The following is a 14,994-nucleotide window of genomic DNA, read 5'->3' as shown; positions in this document are numbered from 1 at the left end:
AGAAAGAAATATATATAGTATTTATTAAGATATATATATATATATATATATATATATAAAATGTTTATTAATAAATACTTTTTTGACAGGGTAAGTTAATGTTTTTTTTAAAACTAAATTAAGTTAAAGTTAATAGCTTATAAAATTAATAAAATTAAGTTAAAAGTTGAAAGAATAAAAAATTAATTTAATAAAAGTTAAGTTAAGATTGAATTAACTTAAGTTTTAAAGAAGTTAATTTAAAAAAAAATAATTTTCAGAGATCAGAATGTCTTAATTTTTTTTTTAATGAAATTACTTTAAATAACACTTACAAGTATAGATTATTATATATTTAGATTATTATAAGTAAATTTAATTTTATATTCACATGTAAATTACTTATATATAATAAAGTAACACCATAAGGCGTTTTTGTAAAAACTTGCAAAGGAGAAGAGTAAATGTTTGCATTTATTTCTCTCTTTTTAACCTTTATCTACCTTTCTTTAACTTCTGAAACGATTGCTCATGTTTACAATTATATCGACTAGATGTTTGTTACAAAAAATATACGTAAAAATTTAGAAAATGGTTGGATGTGCAGTACTGTTCTATAATAATTCTTTATCTAAGGCTCATTTCATATTTATGTTGCTGAAATATAATGTTTATGATATCTAAAATTAGTGTGATTCAAATATAAGTGGGATTTGACAAAACCTAGCGAGTCAATAAAAATTGGTGTTTAATGTTTAAAACTTTATAGAAACAAATATTAGCATTAAGAGAGTTGTAGAAAAATTTTTAATTTAAAAAAAATTAATAAATTAAAGTTTAAAAGTAACTAAATTAAGTTAAAGATTAATGCATTCAAAATTAACTAAATTAAGTTAAAAGTTATTATTAACTAAGTTAAGTTAAAAGTTATTATTAACTTTTTTTTAATTTTTAACTAGTTAATGTTTTAACTAGTTACTACCCTGCTTTTTGGAAAAGGATTGTATAATACTAAACATGATAAATATTTAAATAAAATAAAGAGAGCGAGAGATATTTATCTAAATGTTTTTCAAGTTTATATTATACAAGAATTTCAAAAAAAATTTCAGAAAAAAACCATTGCAAATAAACAATCGCAAATTGTAACACATTGTGTCCACAAATTAAATGTATTTATTTTCAACGTGTGAATATTATGCTTATCATTATTCGGCATTTAAAAATCGAGACAAAAATAATTTCTGGCTATGCACATTAAAAACAGTTACAGTTTAATGCCATCGTGCTTGACTGCGAATTTTTGTGGAATGCACGAGAATGAGTTTTCAATTCAAATTGTGTTCGCTCAATACATTAATTAATTAAAATATGCAAACGAATCTGCACGTGCAATTACTGATGAATCTTTAGCAACTGGAATCTCAAAGCATTTCGTGGATTCTGAGACGGTAACCGATTAATGAATTTATTTTATATAAATATTTTCGAGGTACTGCCCATGAGTAGAGTATTATCGAAAAGTTAATAAAATTACATATGTATCCGAACTGGATTTGATGATTGTGCTATGAATATTTAATTGGTATCAATTAAACGTAATAAAGCGATATCCTGATGTAGACACATCCAGAAATTTATACATAAAAGTAATATTTTGTCTGATATAAATCACTCTGAAATAACGAAGTAGTTGATAGAAAACAAGCAATAATGATTCATTAGTATGGAATTACTTGTCAAAAGAAGGAACACAAGATAAAAAAAAACACGAAATGAAAGAAAAGACGATCTTGGAAAGGACAATAAATGAAATAAGAGAAATTTGTATGCGGCAAGGTTAGCGTGTCCAAACTAGGCTGAGACGTGCGGTACCTTGCATCTCAGTGACAATCCCGCAAAAAGTTTGTGCCGCTAAAAGGGAAGACAATCCCGCGGGGTAAAGTAGAAGAGCATGTTACTTGTTGCCAACGAGATATCCATCGTTTGAAAAATCCTGTACGAGGTCTACGCAAGAATATAATAATGGCACGAATATCAAGAAACTTTATCTACATCCGCGAAAAACTATGCTATTTTATATGAAATTTAACTAGCCAATCAAGCCTTTCAAGTCACATATACAGTATTATTCACATCGAAGCATTATAAATTCTATTTATGGACAGAAAGCTGAGCGCGAAGGGCTGCACGCAAGAGCCTTTCTGTCCTCTGAATATCATCAAGAATTTTGTCAAAGATTGTGCTCACTTGTGCTAAGTTAAAACAATTGTTAGGTACACAATTTTTTTTATGTTATTTAAATAATTGACATATGGCGAACATAAATATTAATTGTAATCAGAATTTTTTAAAATTATTTTTTATCATATAACTTCTGTTATTATCATTATTTAAAAGTAATACTTTAGCACAACATAATTTAAAAAATTGGAAAAAATGTAAACTGGGGATTGACTTAAAAATCGTTTCTTTTTTTTAATTTTTAAACGTATTTTTCATATTATAGTTTTAATATTCGGGCAATGTAGCATACACATAATACAATTCAGCACAATTCTTAAAATATGTTAATTCTAAAAATAACTCGTGGGGGTATAACTCGTATAGATTTTCTCAACTGCAACTTGATAAGTGGTTTTCAACCGCAACTGAGTAAGGCGATTCCTATTCTTTATTTGAGATGATATCTTCATGTACATTTCTTGTTTATTCCATGTTCATATCTTTGTGTCTATTTCACGAAGGAAATTAATTAGATCTATTTGTGTGATGCAAATTGATATTATTAAGATTCTAACATGTTTATGAAGTACGAGATATAAGATTAATAATGCTCGGAAGGAACGGTTTTGCTAAATTATTTAAAAATTTGGCTACACAAATCTGAAATTAATTTTGTTGGATAAAATAATTATATAGATCGTTTCAGCATTAATGATAATGTTATAAAAATGTTTTAATATTTTAGCAACTAGTTTGACCGCTTATCATTATTTTGATATCAAACAAAATTATCTTCAGATCTATATCTAAGTTAAATTTTTGGATACTTCAGCAAAGCCGTTTTTTTTATATGTAAAAATTGAAAAGAAAGGAAACGAAAAAATTAGTAAATATACGCAATGAAGATAGCGCAATTCGAAATATAATAGCTGTAACGTTTAAAGATCATCATTTGACAATCTGGATCATAAATACACGAAGGAACGAATGTGATACAGACAGTTTTGAATGGTAGACGAAGAAAGGTTCGGAAGCGCGTCGCTTCTCGAGCTAACGCCTGAGTTATACCTTAGATGGTATCGTGGCCGGTCTGCCCACCGTGTCCACGCATATTTTAATATTACGAGATCGACGCATGGGTTCCACAATGTGCTCTTATAGTCACGCATTATACTCCTACAGTTTCTTGATCTAAACCGATAAATATTGTTTTATTGAAATCAATTTGTTTTTATATATTTCAATCTATAACTTGTTTGTTCTTAATTATTATTAGAGAAAATCAACTATAGTGTGAAAATTATAGCTTTGCACAATACTTTAGTAATTCTAATCTTGAAATTACGATGAATTGCATAAATAAAAGTTTTCACAAATAATTCCGCATAGACTACGAAGACGAGAGACAAGATTTGGACAGAGTGACATTCATTTCGTGAATTAACACTTCCCTAGATGGTAACGTCGTTGGAGTTTACTCAATGTCCAAAAATGGTTTGCGACTTCTTCGGCGAAGGGTTGCTACAAATTCAATGTGAGATCTTATGGTCCCGGTTGTTGTCTCGTCGCACTGTCAACGGAATGCTCGCTATGGCGAGTTCGTGATCTGATTTATGGTACGCGAACAATCGGAAGAACATTCTCATTGTTATGATCAAAGATTATTTCTAAGATTTCGTCGATGATTTTACTTAACATTTTAGACCAAGAATTTTAGAAATTTACTAAATTAAAAATAATAGAATTAAATAATATAGTTATATTAAAAAACATGTATTGATATATGAGAGAAGTTTTTAGTATTTATGATTATAATTGTATGTAAAATATTATGGTTAGAAAAATATACGATTTCAACTATATATTTTTTGGTTTTCTAGAAAACTAAATATAATTATTATTACTAATATTAGCAATAAGCATGAGCTTTTAATCACAATATTTTATCATGCAATTATAGTCACAAATATCTTTTCTTTTTAGTTAGTTAGCACACGCTTCTAGCAAATAAATTAAAATTTTCTTCGTATAATCATCGTGTAATTTGATTAGTATATATCTATCATTTCACGTAATGCATTCGTTCATTTATTTTAAAGAGAAATTACAGTTGCACTACAACTTTAGCATAGCCAAGGCATTTGATTTCGCCGCCTTATAGAGACGTAATTGCAAGAATACGTTTGCATGTATAACAGAATGATCATTGCGATATTGTCGTGATGGTTGCATGAAAATTAAACTCGTAATACGGGATCGCAACTCACAATCGTGCGTCAGCGTTTATTCTGTCCTGCCAACAATCGATTAAAGTAATAGACAGTATCGTAAAGTACAATAACACCGTACAGTTTGCATCGACAGCCATTAAGAACAATTCATGTCCCTTGAAACGCAGCCCGTTCGACACGTCGCTCGTCACAGTCCGTAGCAACGTTACTTCTCTTTTTGCGCCACTTCTTACTTTGTATAAGAGTTCGATATCCTTTAGAGTCGAGATTTACGAGAGCTCGTAAATACTGCTCCGTTTTAATTAGATTTTTAATAGCAGCAATAAATGTACGCGGTTCTAAAAAATCGTCATCTATTTCATAAACGACATTATCCACGATGAAAACGGCTTCCTTATAGACAAATCTTCAGAAATGCGAGAACCATTTCTCTTTCCAACTCTAACGATGTGACTGAACACCATTCACCATAGCTTGGTCTTTATCTTCTCTTCTAATCCATTTGCGGTAATATTATGCGTCTAATATGTCACATAATTATGTTACATAATTTCTCCTCTCAGTTGCCTTTCTAGCCAGAGTGAGAGTGTGCAAAATTTATTACTTATTACTAACTGCAATGACAACTTTACTTCTTTATTATGTCTCTCTTATAAACTTTTAAAGACACGTTTCTTATACTCCGATAATAATTGATTATCTTTAATTTGATATATAGCTTAATGTGACAAAATTATTATAAAATAATAAAAATTATTTTTTACTTAAACTCTATGGAATATTTTGAAATTGAATTTCAATCAAGTCACTGATAAAAGTTCAAGTAGAATATTCTTACGAAAACATTCTAATCAAGAATCGTTAAATACCGATATTCGTTTGGAGAATTGCATCTTAAGAAGATTATTTATGATAGTGTCTTACGTTTTACTATATTCATTAATCACTCTGTGCAGAGTTAATTCATAAATACATATCAATTCGCATCATCGTGCCGAAAGGTTGATTATGCTTCTTTTTATATTTCATATATTTTTTTTTCCTCAATTACCTTGAGTTTCTAAAAATATTCTTAGTGATGCAATTCTCTTGAGACCGGATCCGATTATTAAGTATCAATTTTCAATACGCATTGTAAGTACGTTATATATCTTACATATGTTTACACCGGAAATATGTTACATATATGTTAGATTAATAATTAACTTAATAGATGAATGTTATCTAATTTTCTGTAGATATAAATAGAGATATAATGTTATCTAATTTTCTGTAGATATAAATGTAGATATAAATGTTACATATATGTTAGATTAATAATTAACTTAATAGATGAATGTTATCTAATTTTCTGTAGATATAAATAAGCGTTGTCGAGAGTGATAAAATAAGAATGTCAGAGAAGACGCATACGGGATTTCGTAATTCCTTCAAAATAGAGCGAATTAATTTACATCAGTGTCTCAAGTAGAAATTTAGATTGTAAAACTGATCATTATAGAATCTGAGAGCAACAAAGAAAGGTCACCTGCAGCGCTTTTAACCATCACTAACTATCCCTTCTACCTGCTGTTCCTTATTTCCCTTCGTTCGTTCTTCCACATACACGCGTTTACATTTATGGCCACGGTTATTTCCGGATCACCGTCTCGACACTGTACGCCACCGCTTTATATTATTAGGACTGTAATAATTTCTCATTGTTCCTCTACACTGGCTCGCATGAAAGGTTCTGCACGGAGATACATCAGCACCCGCGGCTAAGATGAGTGTTCTATTGATATGCTCTCAATGCGGAACTATCGTAATAGCTAGTCATCGCCTCATCTTATTCTCGTTTTATTAAAACTGAAATGTGCCTTTATCTTGATTCTCAATTAACTTTTGTGAATATAGTCGTTGATTTGACTTTTTTATCAATTCATACAAAAGTATGAAGATCATTTAATGAATATATAATAATAAATATAACATAATAAATTTTTGTATCTTTTGTGCAAGGATAATTCAAATGTTACCGAGTTTATGAAATTAACTTTAACGCGATTTATTTCGTGATGATGATGATAATGTGTCGCTCTTTTGATTAGGATGACCACGTTTACAGGAAACGGTACATTTATTTAGCAAAAAAACTTACTATGAACAACGGTTAATATACGATATTAATGAAGGTAGGTCTTTGTGCGACGAGTTATACCGGAATAACTTGTTTTGAGACATTCCCACTTCATGCACGACGATTGCTAAATCCGAAGTAAAGGAACAATGTCACGTGCAACAGTGCACCAATCATGCTAACCGGTTATTATTTATTTTTACACGTTTGTCTTGCAGATTTAGAGATGCCATTTATAAGCATAACTTATAAATGTTATTACCCATTAACAAGATAATTGGAAATGTTAAAAATTTGATTTAATATTTTCTATTACCAAGTATAACTTAATGAATATGATGTGAAGCTTTATTGCTTGAATATATAAAATATATAAAAAAATCAATTGTGAAACAATAAATATTTTAAAATCATACAACATTTAAACGCTTCATTCTTTTTCATAGACATACGAATGTCATTAAGCAAATTCCATTCAAACGTACATGCGATAGAGATTTGCTTGAGCAAGTCATACATCCCTTATCAGTGAATCAAACGTGAGATAATAATTCGTGTCATGAGCTATCGTGTATATCGAGTGCCAGTGATCGCGGCTTCGACAATCACATATTGAACTTCTAACTGATCGCTAAATTCTAATCGTTCCATTGCGACCGCTTTCCCCGCGTACATCGACGTCGAGACAATGGAATCGCCGATCTTGACATAGACGATGTGAAATGTCTTGGCAAAGAAACCATGAGGAAGAAGATGAGGAATGACAGGCGGATGGGGGTGGATGGAAACGGAGAAGACAGGCCTCTAACGGGCGACAAGAATCTTACGAGAGAAAGAAAAAGAAAGAGAGGAAGGGAGGGAGAGAGAGAGAGAGAGAGGAGAGAGAGAAGAGAGAGAGAGAGAGAGAGAGAGAGAGAGAGAGAGACAAACGTATTTCGAAAGCAGTTGCAAGTCTCAGGACGCTGCTGAAGGGAATCGTACGCGACATTCTGTGCGTCCTCCTTTACGTCCTCTTCGTCCTCTCTCGAGACCCGCTCCATCGCACCTCCCCTTTTTTCTCGTCAATCCCGCGTGGTACCACGTTTCTTTCCCCGATGACGGCAACTTTTTATCAACCGCGAGACTCACATACTTCCTGCCCGACAACGGGCTGAAATTCCACGCGGTAGTCGTCACGATACACAGTAAGAAGCTAATCGAGCTGGATTCGCCAGAAGGAGTTGCCGAGTGATCCGGAGAGTCCCGCAGGAGAGAGGATTCTCCACGGGGTGCCAAGAGATGTTCCAGTCTTTCCCATGTTGGTTGTTCTTGCACCAATGAAAAGCACGCGGTACCAGTACGTTTTTTGCGTAACTTAATGAAGCGAAAGAAGGGCCGGCTTCTCCATTAGGCGATTTAACTCGCGGCTTGGATTTTGCTCTTTTTTCCTTGTTTCTTTTTTCTTCTTTTTTTTCTTTTAATGAACATCTCTTAGGACACGATATTCGAAACATTCGCTGTTATAAAAAAATCGATAATTCATTGCCGAACGTGATAAATTTAGTGCGGATAGACTAGGTGTGAATTAACTCCACAATCTTATAAAAATAAAATACATAAAAAAATAATGATAAAACGTAATGATAAAAAGATTTGCTAATAAGATACAAACATATACATTTTCATTTTAATATTATAATAAATGCAATAGAAGCATATATAAATAAGGTATGTCACGATATTTTGTATAATTTGCATTCTAGAAGCGACATATTAAAATGATAAAAACGATTATGATTTGTATGTAACGATAGAGAAATCGTTTGGAAAATCGATAGGCTTGCGTGGCATATTTGTTCGTCAGTGTTCGCGATAATGTTCGGCGGAAGTTGTCTCTTTGGTAAAATGGAAATAGCTGCTGGAATGTCCGAGAGCCTTTCAGCGTTGTAATAACGGAGACTACACGATCATCTTCGAGGATAACACGATAGGAAGTTTCACCACGGGGTGCTCGTGGTACATGCAACAGGGTCGAGGTCAACCGTCGACGAGTGATACCTACGCGAAAGACTACTTAGAAAGTCAAGAGATGTTTAGCGATTGATGCAACGTCTCCTTCGCGAACGTTCGACTACACTCGCTTCAATGCCGAGAAGCGATTGTTAATTGGAAAATCGGCGTTGCAGTTGATTCAACTCTCCGAGATGCGAAAGGTGCTTCTTCGACTTTAGGACTTACTCGGGACAATGCAAGAAGCTCTTCATGGGGTGCCAAGTGTACAGGAAAAGTTGTTTTGCTTTTGTGTAGTAGAAAGTAGGAATTATTACGCAGGCGTGATTATGCTGTCATTATATTGATATGAGTCGCTTCTCTGGTGTCGCAAAACTTGATAAGACATTAAGCAAAGTTGTATAATGTACACATAGATAATCAACGTTCCTAATTTTGCATTTAACATTTTATTTCTATTGCAACTGATGATATAATCCGGGTAAAAACCATTTAAAAAATCCGAAAAATTAAAAATTTTATAGTCCTAACATTTTTTATTGCTATCAATATATACATGAAAAGATTTTGCTAGAGTAGCTAAAAAAATTTAAGTAGATACTAAGATTAAATAAATCTAAAAATAATTTTGTTGGACCATCGAAATAATTATGTAGGAAATTCATGATGAGCAATCAAATTTTGACATTATAGCGCCAATTTGAGCATCATACATAATTTGATGTTTATTTTCAGATCTTCTATCTAGTTAAATTTTTTGATGTTCAGTAAAACTATTCTTTTCGTAAATAAGGCACTTACCAGATTATTAGCCGTGACCGCGTAACTGACGAGCAAGACAACGAGGACTCGGAAGATCGTGGCGGTGTCGCCGGCGATCATACCCGGAAATGAATCGGTGGATCGCAGCCAGGAGGACGACGAGCGCAGACGGTTCGGCGACGGAGACAGAGACGCATTCGTCGGCGAGTCAGGCCGGTAGTGCTCCTGTTGTGGACGCATCGCGTCATGATCGCGATGTGCTGCCGCTCGTTTCCTGCAAACGTGGGCTCGACGTGGCTCGGGATCGACGGCTGTTTTACACGTATCTACCTTATACCTACCTATCCCACACCCTTGAGACGGAAGACGAGGGAACTACGTACGCGCGTTCGCGTACGCGGCCGTACGCACCAGACGCAAGTCTATAAATACGGGCACAACTCCACGCGAAGAATTTCAAACAACCGCGCTGTGAAATACCGTCGATGAGCCTGGAGACTTTGAGATTCGATCCTCCAACGAGTACCACCGTCGTCGAATCTGTCGCGAGATGAACTCTTGGCCTTGACACTGCACCCTAAGTCTGAACTCGATCTGAAACCCAATATAGATGGATCTTGATTTAGACGAATTAGTAGCGTAAGAACGTTGGAATTATAGGGAAAGTCTTTCTCAGAAGTTATGCAGAAGAGATGCATCCATTAAAGCAATTATTCGAGTGAATTGCATTTATTTTATTTCATAAATATTTCGATGTGAATTTTAACAAATTTGAAATTTTTATATTCTCTAAAATGCCTTGTATATAATATTAATATTATTAAATTGTTTGTTAATTCAATTTGTGATATTATACTACTACTCTAATTCTGTCTACATTTACATTTCAAAGATTGAAAATGGTTTCGACAGAGTTTGCAGAATTGGATATGTATACAATATACAATAGGAAGTAATACAATAGGAAGTTTTTGCAATATCATATCCATAAGGCAAACGTTAAAGTCATGTTAATTAGTGAAAAGTTGAACTGTATATGCGCATGACGTTTACTGTATACAGAATATTGCAAAAATTCCCTAATATATAAAATTCACACCAAAAGAGAATCTAAGCATTAAAAATTAGCTCATATCATGTAGACTGTCGTTACTTAGTTGTTTATTTGAAAAGTTGAAGAACTTACAAAAATTATTCTTATAGAATGGAAAGTTTATGACATATATAAACGTTTAATTATAAACATTTAATCATAAATAGAATTTCAGCGATGATTCCAACAATGGTAGTCTGTGTATCTTACATATGCCGCAAAGATTCCTATTATAGCGCAGCATGATTTATATCTCTTCCAGCCGGCGTTCAAGGCAGCTAAGAAACGATGTGTAAAAAAATACACATTTCATGCATTTTAACTAGTTTGTATCCAACGAAACCGTTTGACGTTTCGTTCTCGCGTGCAAATCGTTACAAGATCAAAAGATTGTGCTTGACGTCTCTACTCCTTGAAGAACGCAAGCCTTCATTACTATATACCTCAGTTCCCTAAATAACATACACAGGGAAAATCTTACCCCGGTACTTCAATATACCCGAAAGAATAAATAGCTCGAAATTATGAAAAAAATTCATCGATGCATCGATGCAAGATTGACTGATAAAAGTCATGAATACATCAATAGTCTCTGTTTTGACATTTTAATTCTTATACTTGCTATTTTCGATGTTATTCCGATGAGAGCAATGTATAGCAATAGCAGCCGACGACAGATGTCAGCGACTAGGTAGTAGTGGTAGTAAATGAAGACGTAGCCCACCCGTAGTTTACGCATAAAGACGCGGCGTGATCGCGTTTCGCGTGAATGTCCGGTCTGTCGACGGGCTCATTGCGGTAACGACGATCGTGCCTGATAGTCGTTTACCGCGAATTGCAGTTCGCGAGATTAAAGGCAGGCCCTGTTTCATGGAGATATCACTCTTCCTCTCCAGCCAGTAAAATTGTCCAGCGTGGAGCACAACGTGGTAGGACTGCGGGCGCGCATAACTGCGGAACCGACTGATATTTTTAGTTCTTTGGACTTCCAACCGACTGTCTGTCTTCACCTTTGAGAACCTACCTAGTTGCTCTCAGCTCGCGGTGATATCTTTGTTCTTCCCCGAAGTGCTCTCTTACATACGTCTGTATTGGCGGTGAAACATGCCGCGTTCCGGTAAGCTTGATCGATGAACCCGCGGTAAGATATTTCGAGTCTTCTTTGAGTCGGCATTCAACATTTGCAAATTACTAGATCTTGAATTCGTTACATACGAACGAGCATCCTACATCCATTAATATCTTGTCACATTTGTTCCTCAATAAGCTAGAGTAACATCTTTAATATCTTAGTTGCATTGTGCGTTAACTTCTTGACACAAATAAATCAACAAATCGGTTGCTTTTTAACTATTCTTCAGCTTTTTGCTTGTTCTTCTATTATTCTATCCCGCGCGTATGTCATCAGTAAACCCATATCTCTTTTAGTCCATTAGAAGTTATATTCTCTATAACCGGCTTCATAGAACGATTTTTCGATAATGAAGACGAATGAATCGGGAAATGTAATCATCTTTCTACACCGATAATTCCATGCGAAGACATTCATCTGTCATCGGAAGCGCGGTAGGATGATTCGATCCGCGATTCATCGGCGCGAAGTGACACTATCCGATGTGTCGCTCGTGTGACAGCCACTCGAGCAAGTACACGCACGTGGCTCCAGGCCGACTGACGAGATACACGCGCGCGAGAGGAAGTATCAACGGAGGCTGCTGAGAGGAGTGGCTGCCAAGCCAGGCGGAAGTGGAGGGTGATTCTGCAGCGGGAACAACCGAGCGGCGGTGGGGTAATGACGGTATCGTCGGCAGATGAGACCTCTACCTCATAGCAGAAGACGCGTTTACGGTCGGTCACGAGTAACGTCCGCGCGAAGATGGATAGTATCGATGCAATGTTTGTTTATCATCATTCAGCAAACGGAAGGAGAATTCATGAAGAGTTCAGCTCGATCAGCAACAATCGCCGACCGGCCAGACTGGTCTCGCCGCGATAGTATCAGCTCTTTTCCGACATTAATTTTAAAATAGATTAGCTGTTTAATAGCACGATACTAAAACGCTTTTACGCCTGCATCCCGGTTGTTAAGTTCTTGCACGCTTAAATTGCGATGGAGATGTGTGCTCGAAGATTTCTTGTTCAATTAAGATATTAAAGTACGCATACGTATGTGTTACAGATGGAAAGAATCACAAAACATGTGATTTTTTTCATGAGATGTTTGAATCGCCTTTGATATTATCCTTTTAGTACATGGTTAGGTCATTCGTATTATGCGCATTTCTTTTCTTTGAAATACTAAGAGCATTTGATTAAATAATAATCTCAATCCTCTTTTTTTTATACATAACTTTATAAATATTTTTTAAAGATGTTGAAATATTGTATATGAAAATCACTCGATAATTTTACAGGTTTTTAAAATATTAGTAACATTACATTATTTTCATTGTCAAACCGACGATCAATTATGATGTTATTATTTTAGATTTAATTTGAGATTGAATTTTAAGGTAAGTTTTTGATAGTAAGTGTGATGCACAGTTTATGTAACTGAAAGATGTATTTAGAATTTTCATATAAAAATATTATTTATTATTAGGTCTCTAAGATCTAATCTCGATTGTATTACTTCTTTCCTTACTTATTTGGTTTATAATCTTTTTTATACTTATAAAAGTGATAAAAATTAACAAGATACGATCCATCGTGTCTAGTAAAGAATTGGAAAATCATCGTTTGTACTAAGACTTAAATGTTTATGCTTCTATGAAACATGATCTTCAGTACTTCAATCGAGACTTTAGTACAACTGAACATCTAGGTCACACTCGAACATATATCCCGTACGAGATGACAATAAAAGATGTGAGAAATCTCGAAGAATTGTCGCGACATTAAAACTTGAATGATTCGATGATCCTATAGTGTCTAATATTAATCGTCATGTCAATCAAATCGACTTAGCGATATTCCTCAAACTTTTTTAAAAGATATAACGTAATTAGAAATTATTGCTATGCAATCATTAATTTGGATCAATCCGGGAGGACTGCACCTTCGTAATTCTAAACTTATTCATTCAATTTCGAAAAGGAGAAGCAGAGACTGATCACGGTCAGTTGAAGGATTTGGTTAATGACACACGTCGCAGTTGCCTACCAAGTATCCCTGTGGTCTGGGCCACGCCCCGCTCTCGCAAGAAGATTACACGAAATTGGCTGTTTTTAGGGAAAAAATAAGCAAGAAGCATGCTCGCTCTTCAGGCCGGTGATTTTGTTCCCGAAACGAGGACCGCTTTTCGACCTAAGCGAGACTGACTCACGTAAACGATACGCTCGCGTTCGCAAGAGCAGGTCGGAGGCGTTCCGCTCGTTTGAGGAAACTGTTACATTGATCAAAATTGCTCGCGTCCATCTCACGCCGTATATAATGATTACGCGTCGACGTCACGATGTACTTGCAATAACGAAGATTAACTGTATTTCATAGTGAGCGAAACGCGATTAAAGTACGTGTCTCATTATCGCCACTGGTATCGCAGCGATCATCAGATTCGTCTGTCTATTCGATAATGTCGCCTCGAGGGAACCAATTTTCAAATTACGTACAGGAAAGAATAGTTTTGCTGAAGAATTAAAAAATTTAGCTAGGTACAAATCTAAAAATAATTTTGTTGAACATAAATTATGTTACTTTTATTAAGAAATATTAAATAAATTTAATACAAAATATTTAAATACCGTAATCACATTATGTTAAATTAATACTTAAATATATTAAAATTTTAGAACAAAATTTATCAAGGACTTAAGTGGATGTTTTCAAGTATTCATAAATATAAAATATTTTTTACCGAATCGAGTAGTATAGTATTTCTTTATAGAATAGTATTTCTTTTATTCTTTTATAGCATAGTATTTCTTTAGATTTATTTATAAATATTTTAAATAAATAAAAAACTAAATATATAAATAAATTTTTAATTATTGTTATATGAATATATAATAAATAAACAATAATAATAAACAATTAAATAAATAAAAATATTTACAAAAATAATAGAGATTGAAACATTACTTTCGATGTGATTTTTCGGCACAAACACTGTACAAATAACTGCTCAACCTAACATCTCGCGTTACTTGAGAAAAAGTAGAATCAAGGAGTTAAACTGTAAGAACATGTTTGAATTCATTTGTTTTAGATATAATATTTGCAATATTACGTTTGTTCTCGTGTTACTTCTATCCTTGGTCTCCTCTACAAGTAAACGAGGTCATTGAGCACTAAGTTATGCCTTTAGTGGTCATTAGGAGATCCAATCTGCCATGCACGCACGCTAAAAGCTAGAACAAGCGGAAACAAGCTTTTAAAAATTTTGACCATTATATATCGGTTTGGGTTCCTTGATCAGGTCAAGATTACATATATATATATATATATATATATAAAACAAAGAATTTAGTAAGTGATTTCAATTTTTAAGTATTGTGTTATGTTGTGTTATTATATAATTTATTTAAATTATGAGAAGAATATACTCTCCTTATATAATTTCAGAAGATTCGATAGTGTGTTTATTCTTTCTTTTT

The 14,994-nt window shown here is 33.8% G+C and overlaps 1 protein-coding gene across 1 annotated transcript in view; it reads right to left on the bottom strand.

Moving 5' to 3' along the window:
• LOC105621004 (coagulation factor VII) overlaps nt 1–9,546 on the bottom strand; it is a 16,060-nt gene extending 6,514 nt beyond the window's left edge. Inside the window, exon 1 of the mRNA XM_012202480.1 lies at nt 9,346–9,546. Coding sequence (XP_012057870.1) covers nt 9,346–9,546 — 201 coding nt within the window. The remainder of the gene's footprint in view (nt 1–9,345) is intronic.
• Nucleotides 9,547–14,994: the final 5,448 nt, after the last annotated feature.

Source organism: Atta cephalotes (genome assembly GCF_000143395.1).
Source record: "Atta cephalotes unplaced genomic scaffold scaffold00031, whole genome shotgun sequence".
NCBI lineage: Eukaryota > Metazoa > Arthropoda > Insecta > Hymenoptera > Formicidae > Atta > Atta cephalotes.
The sequence above is the reverse complement of the archived record's forward strand: the minus strand, read 5'-3'. Positions and strand labels throughout refer to the sequence as shown.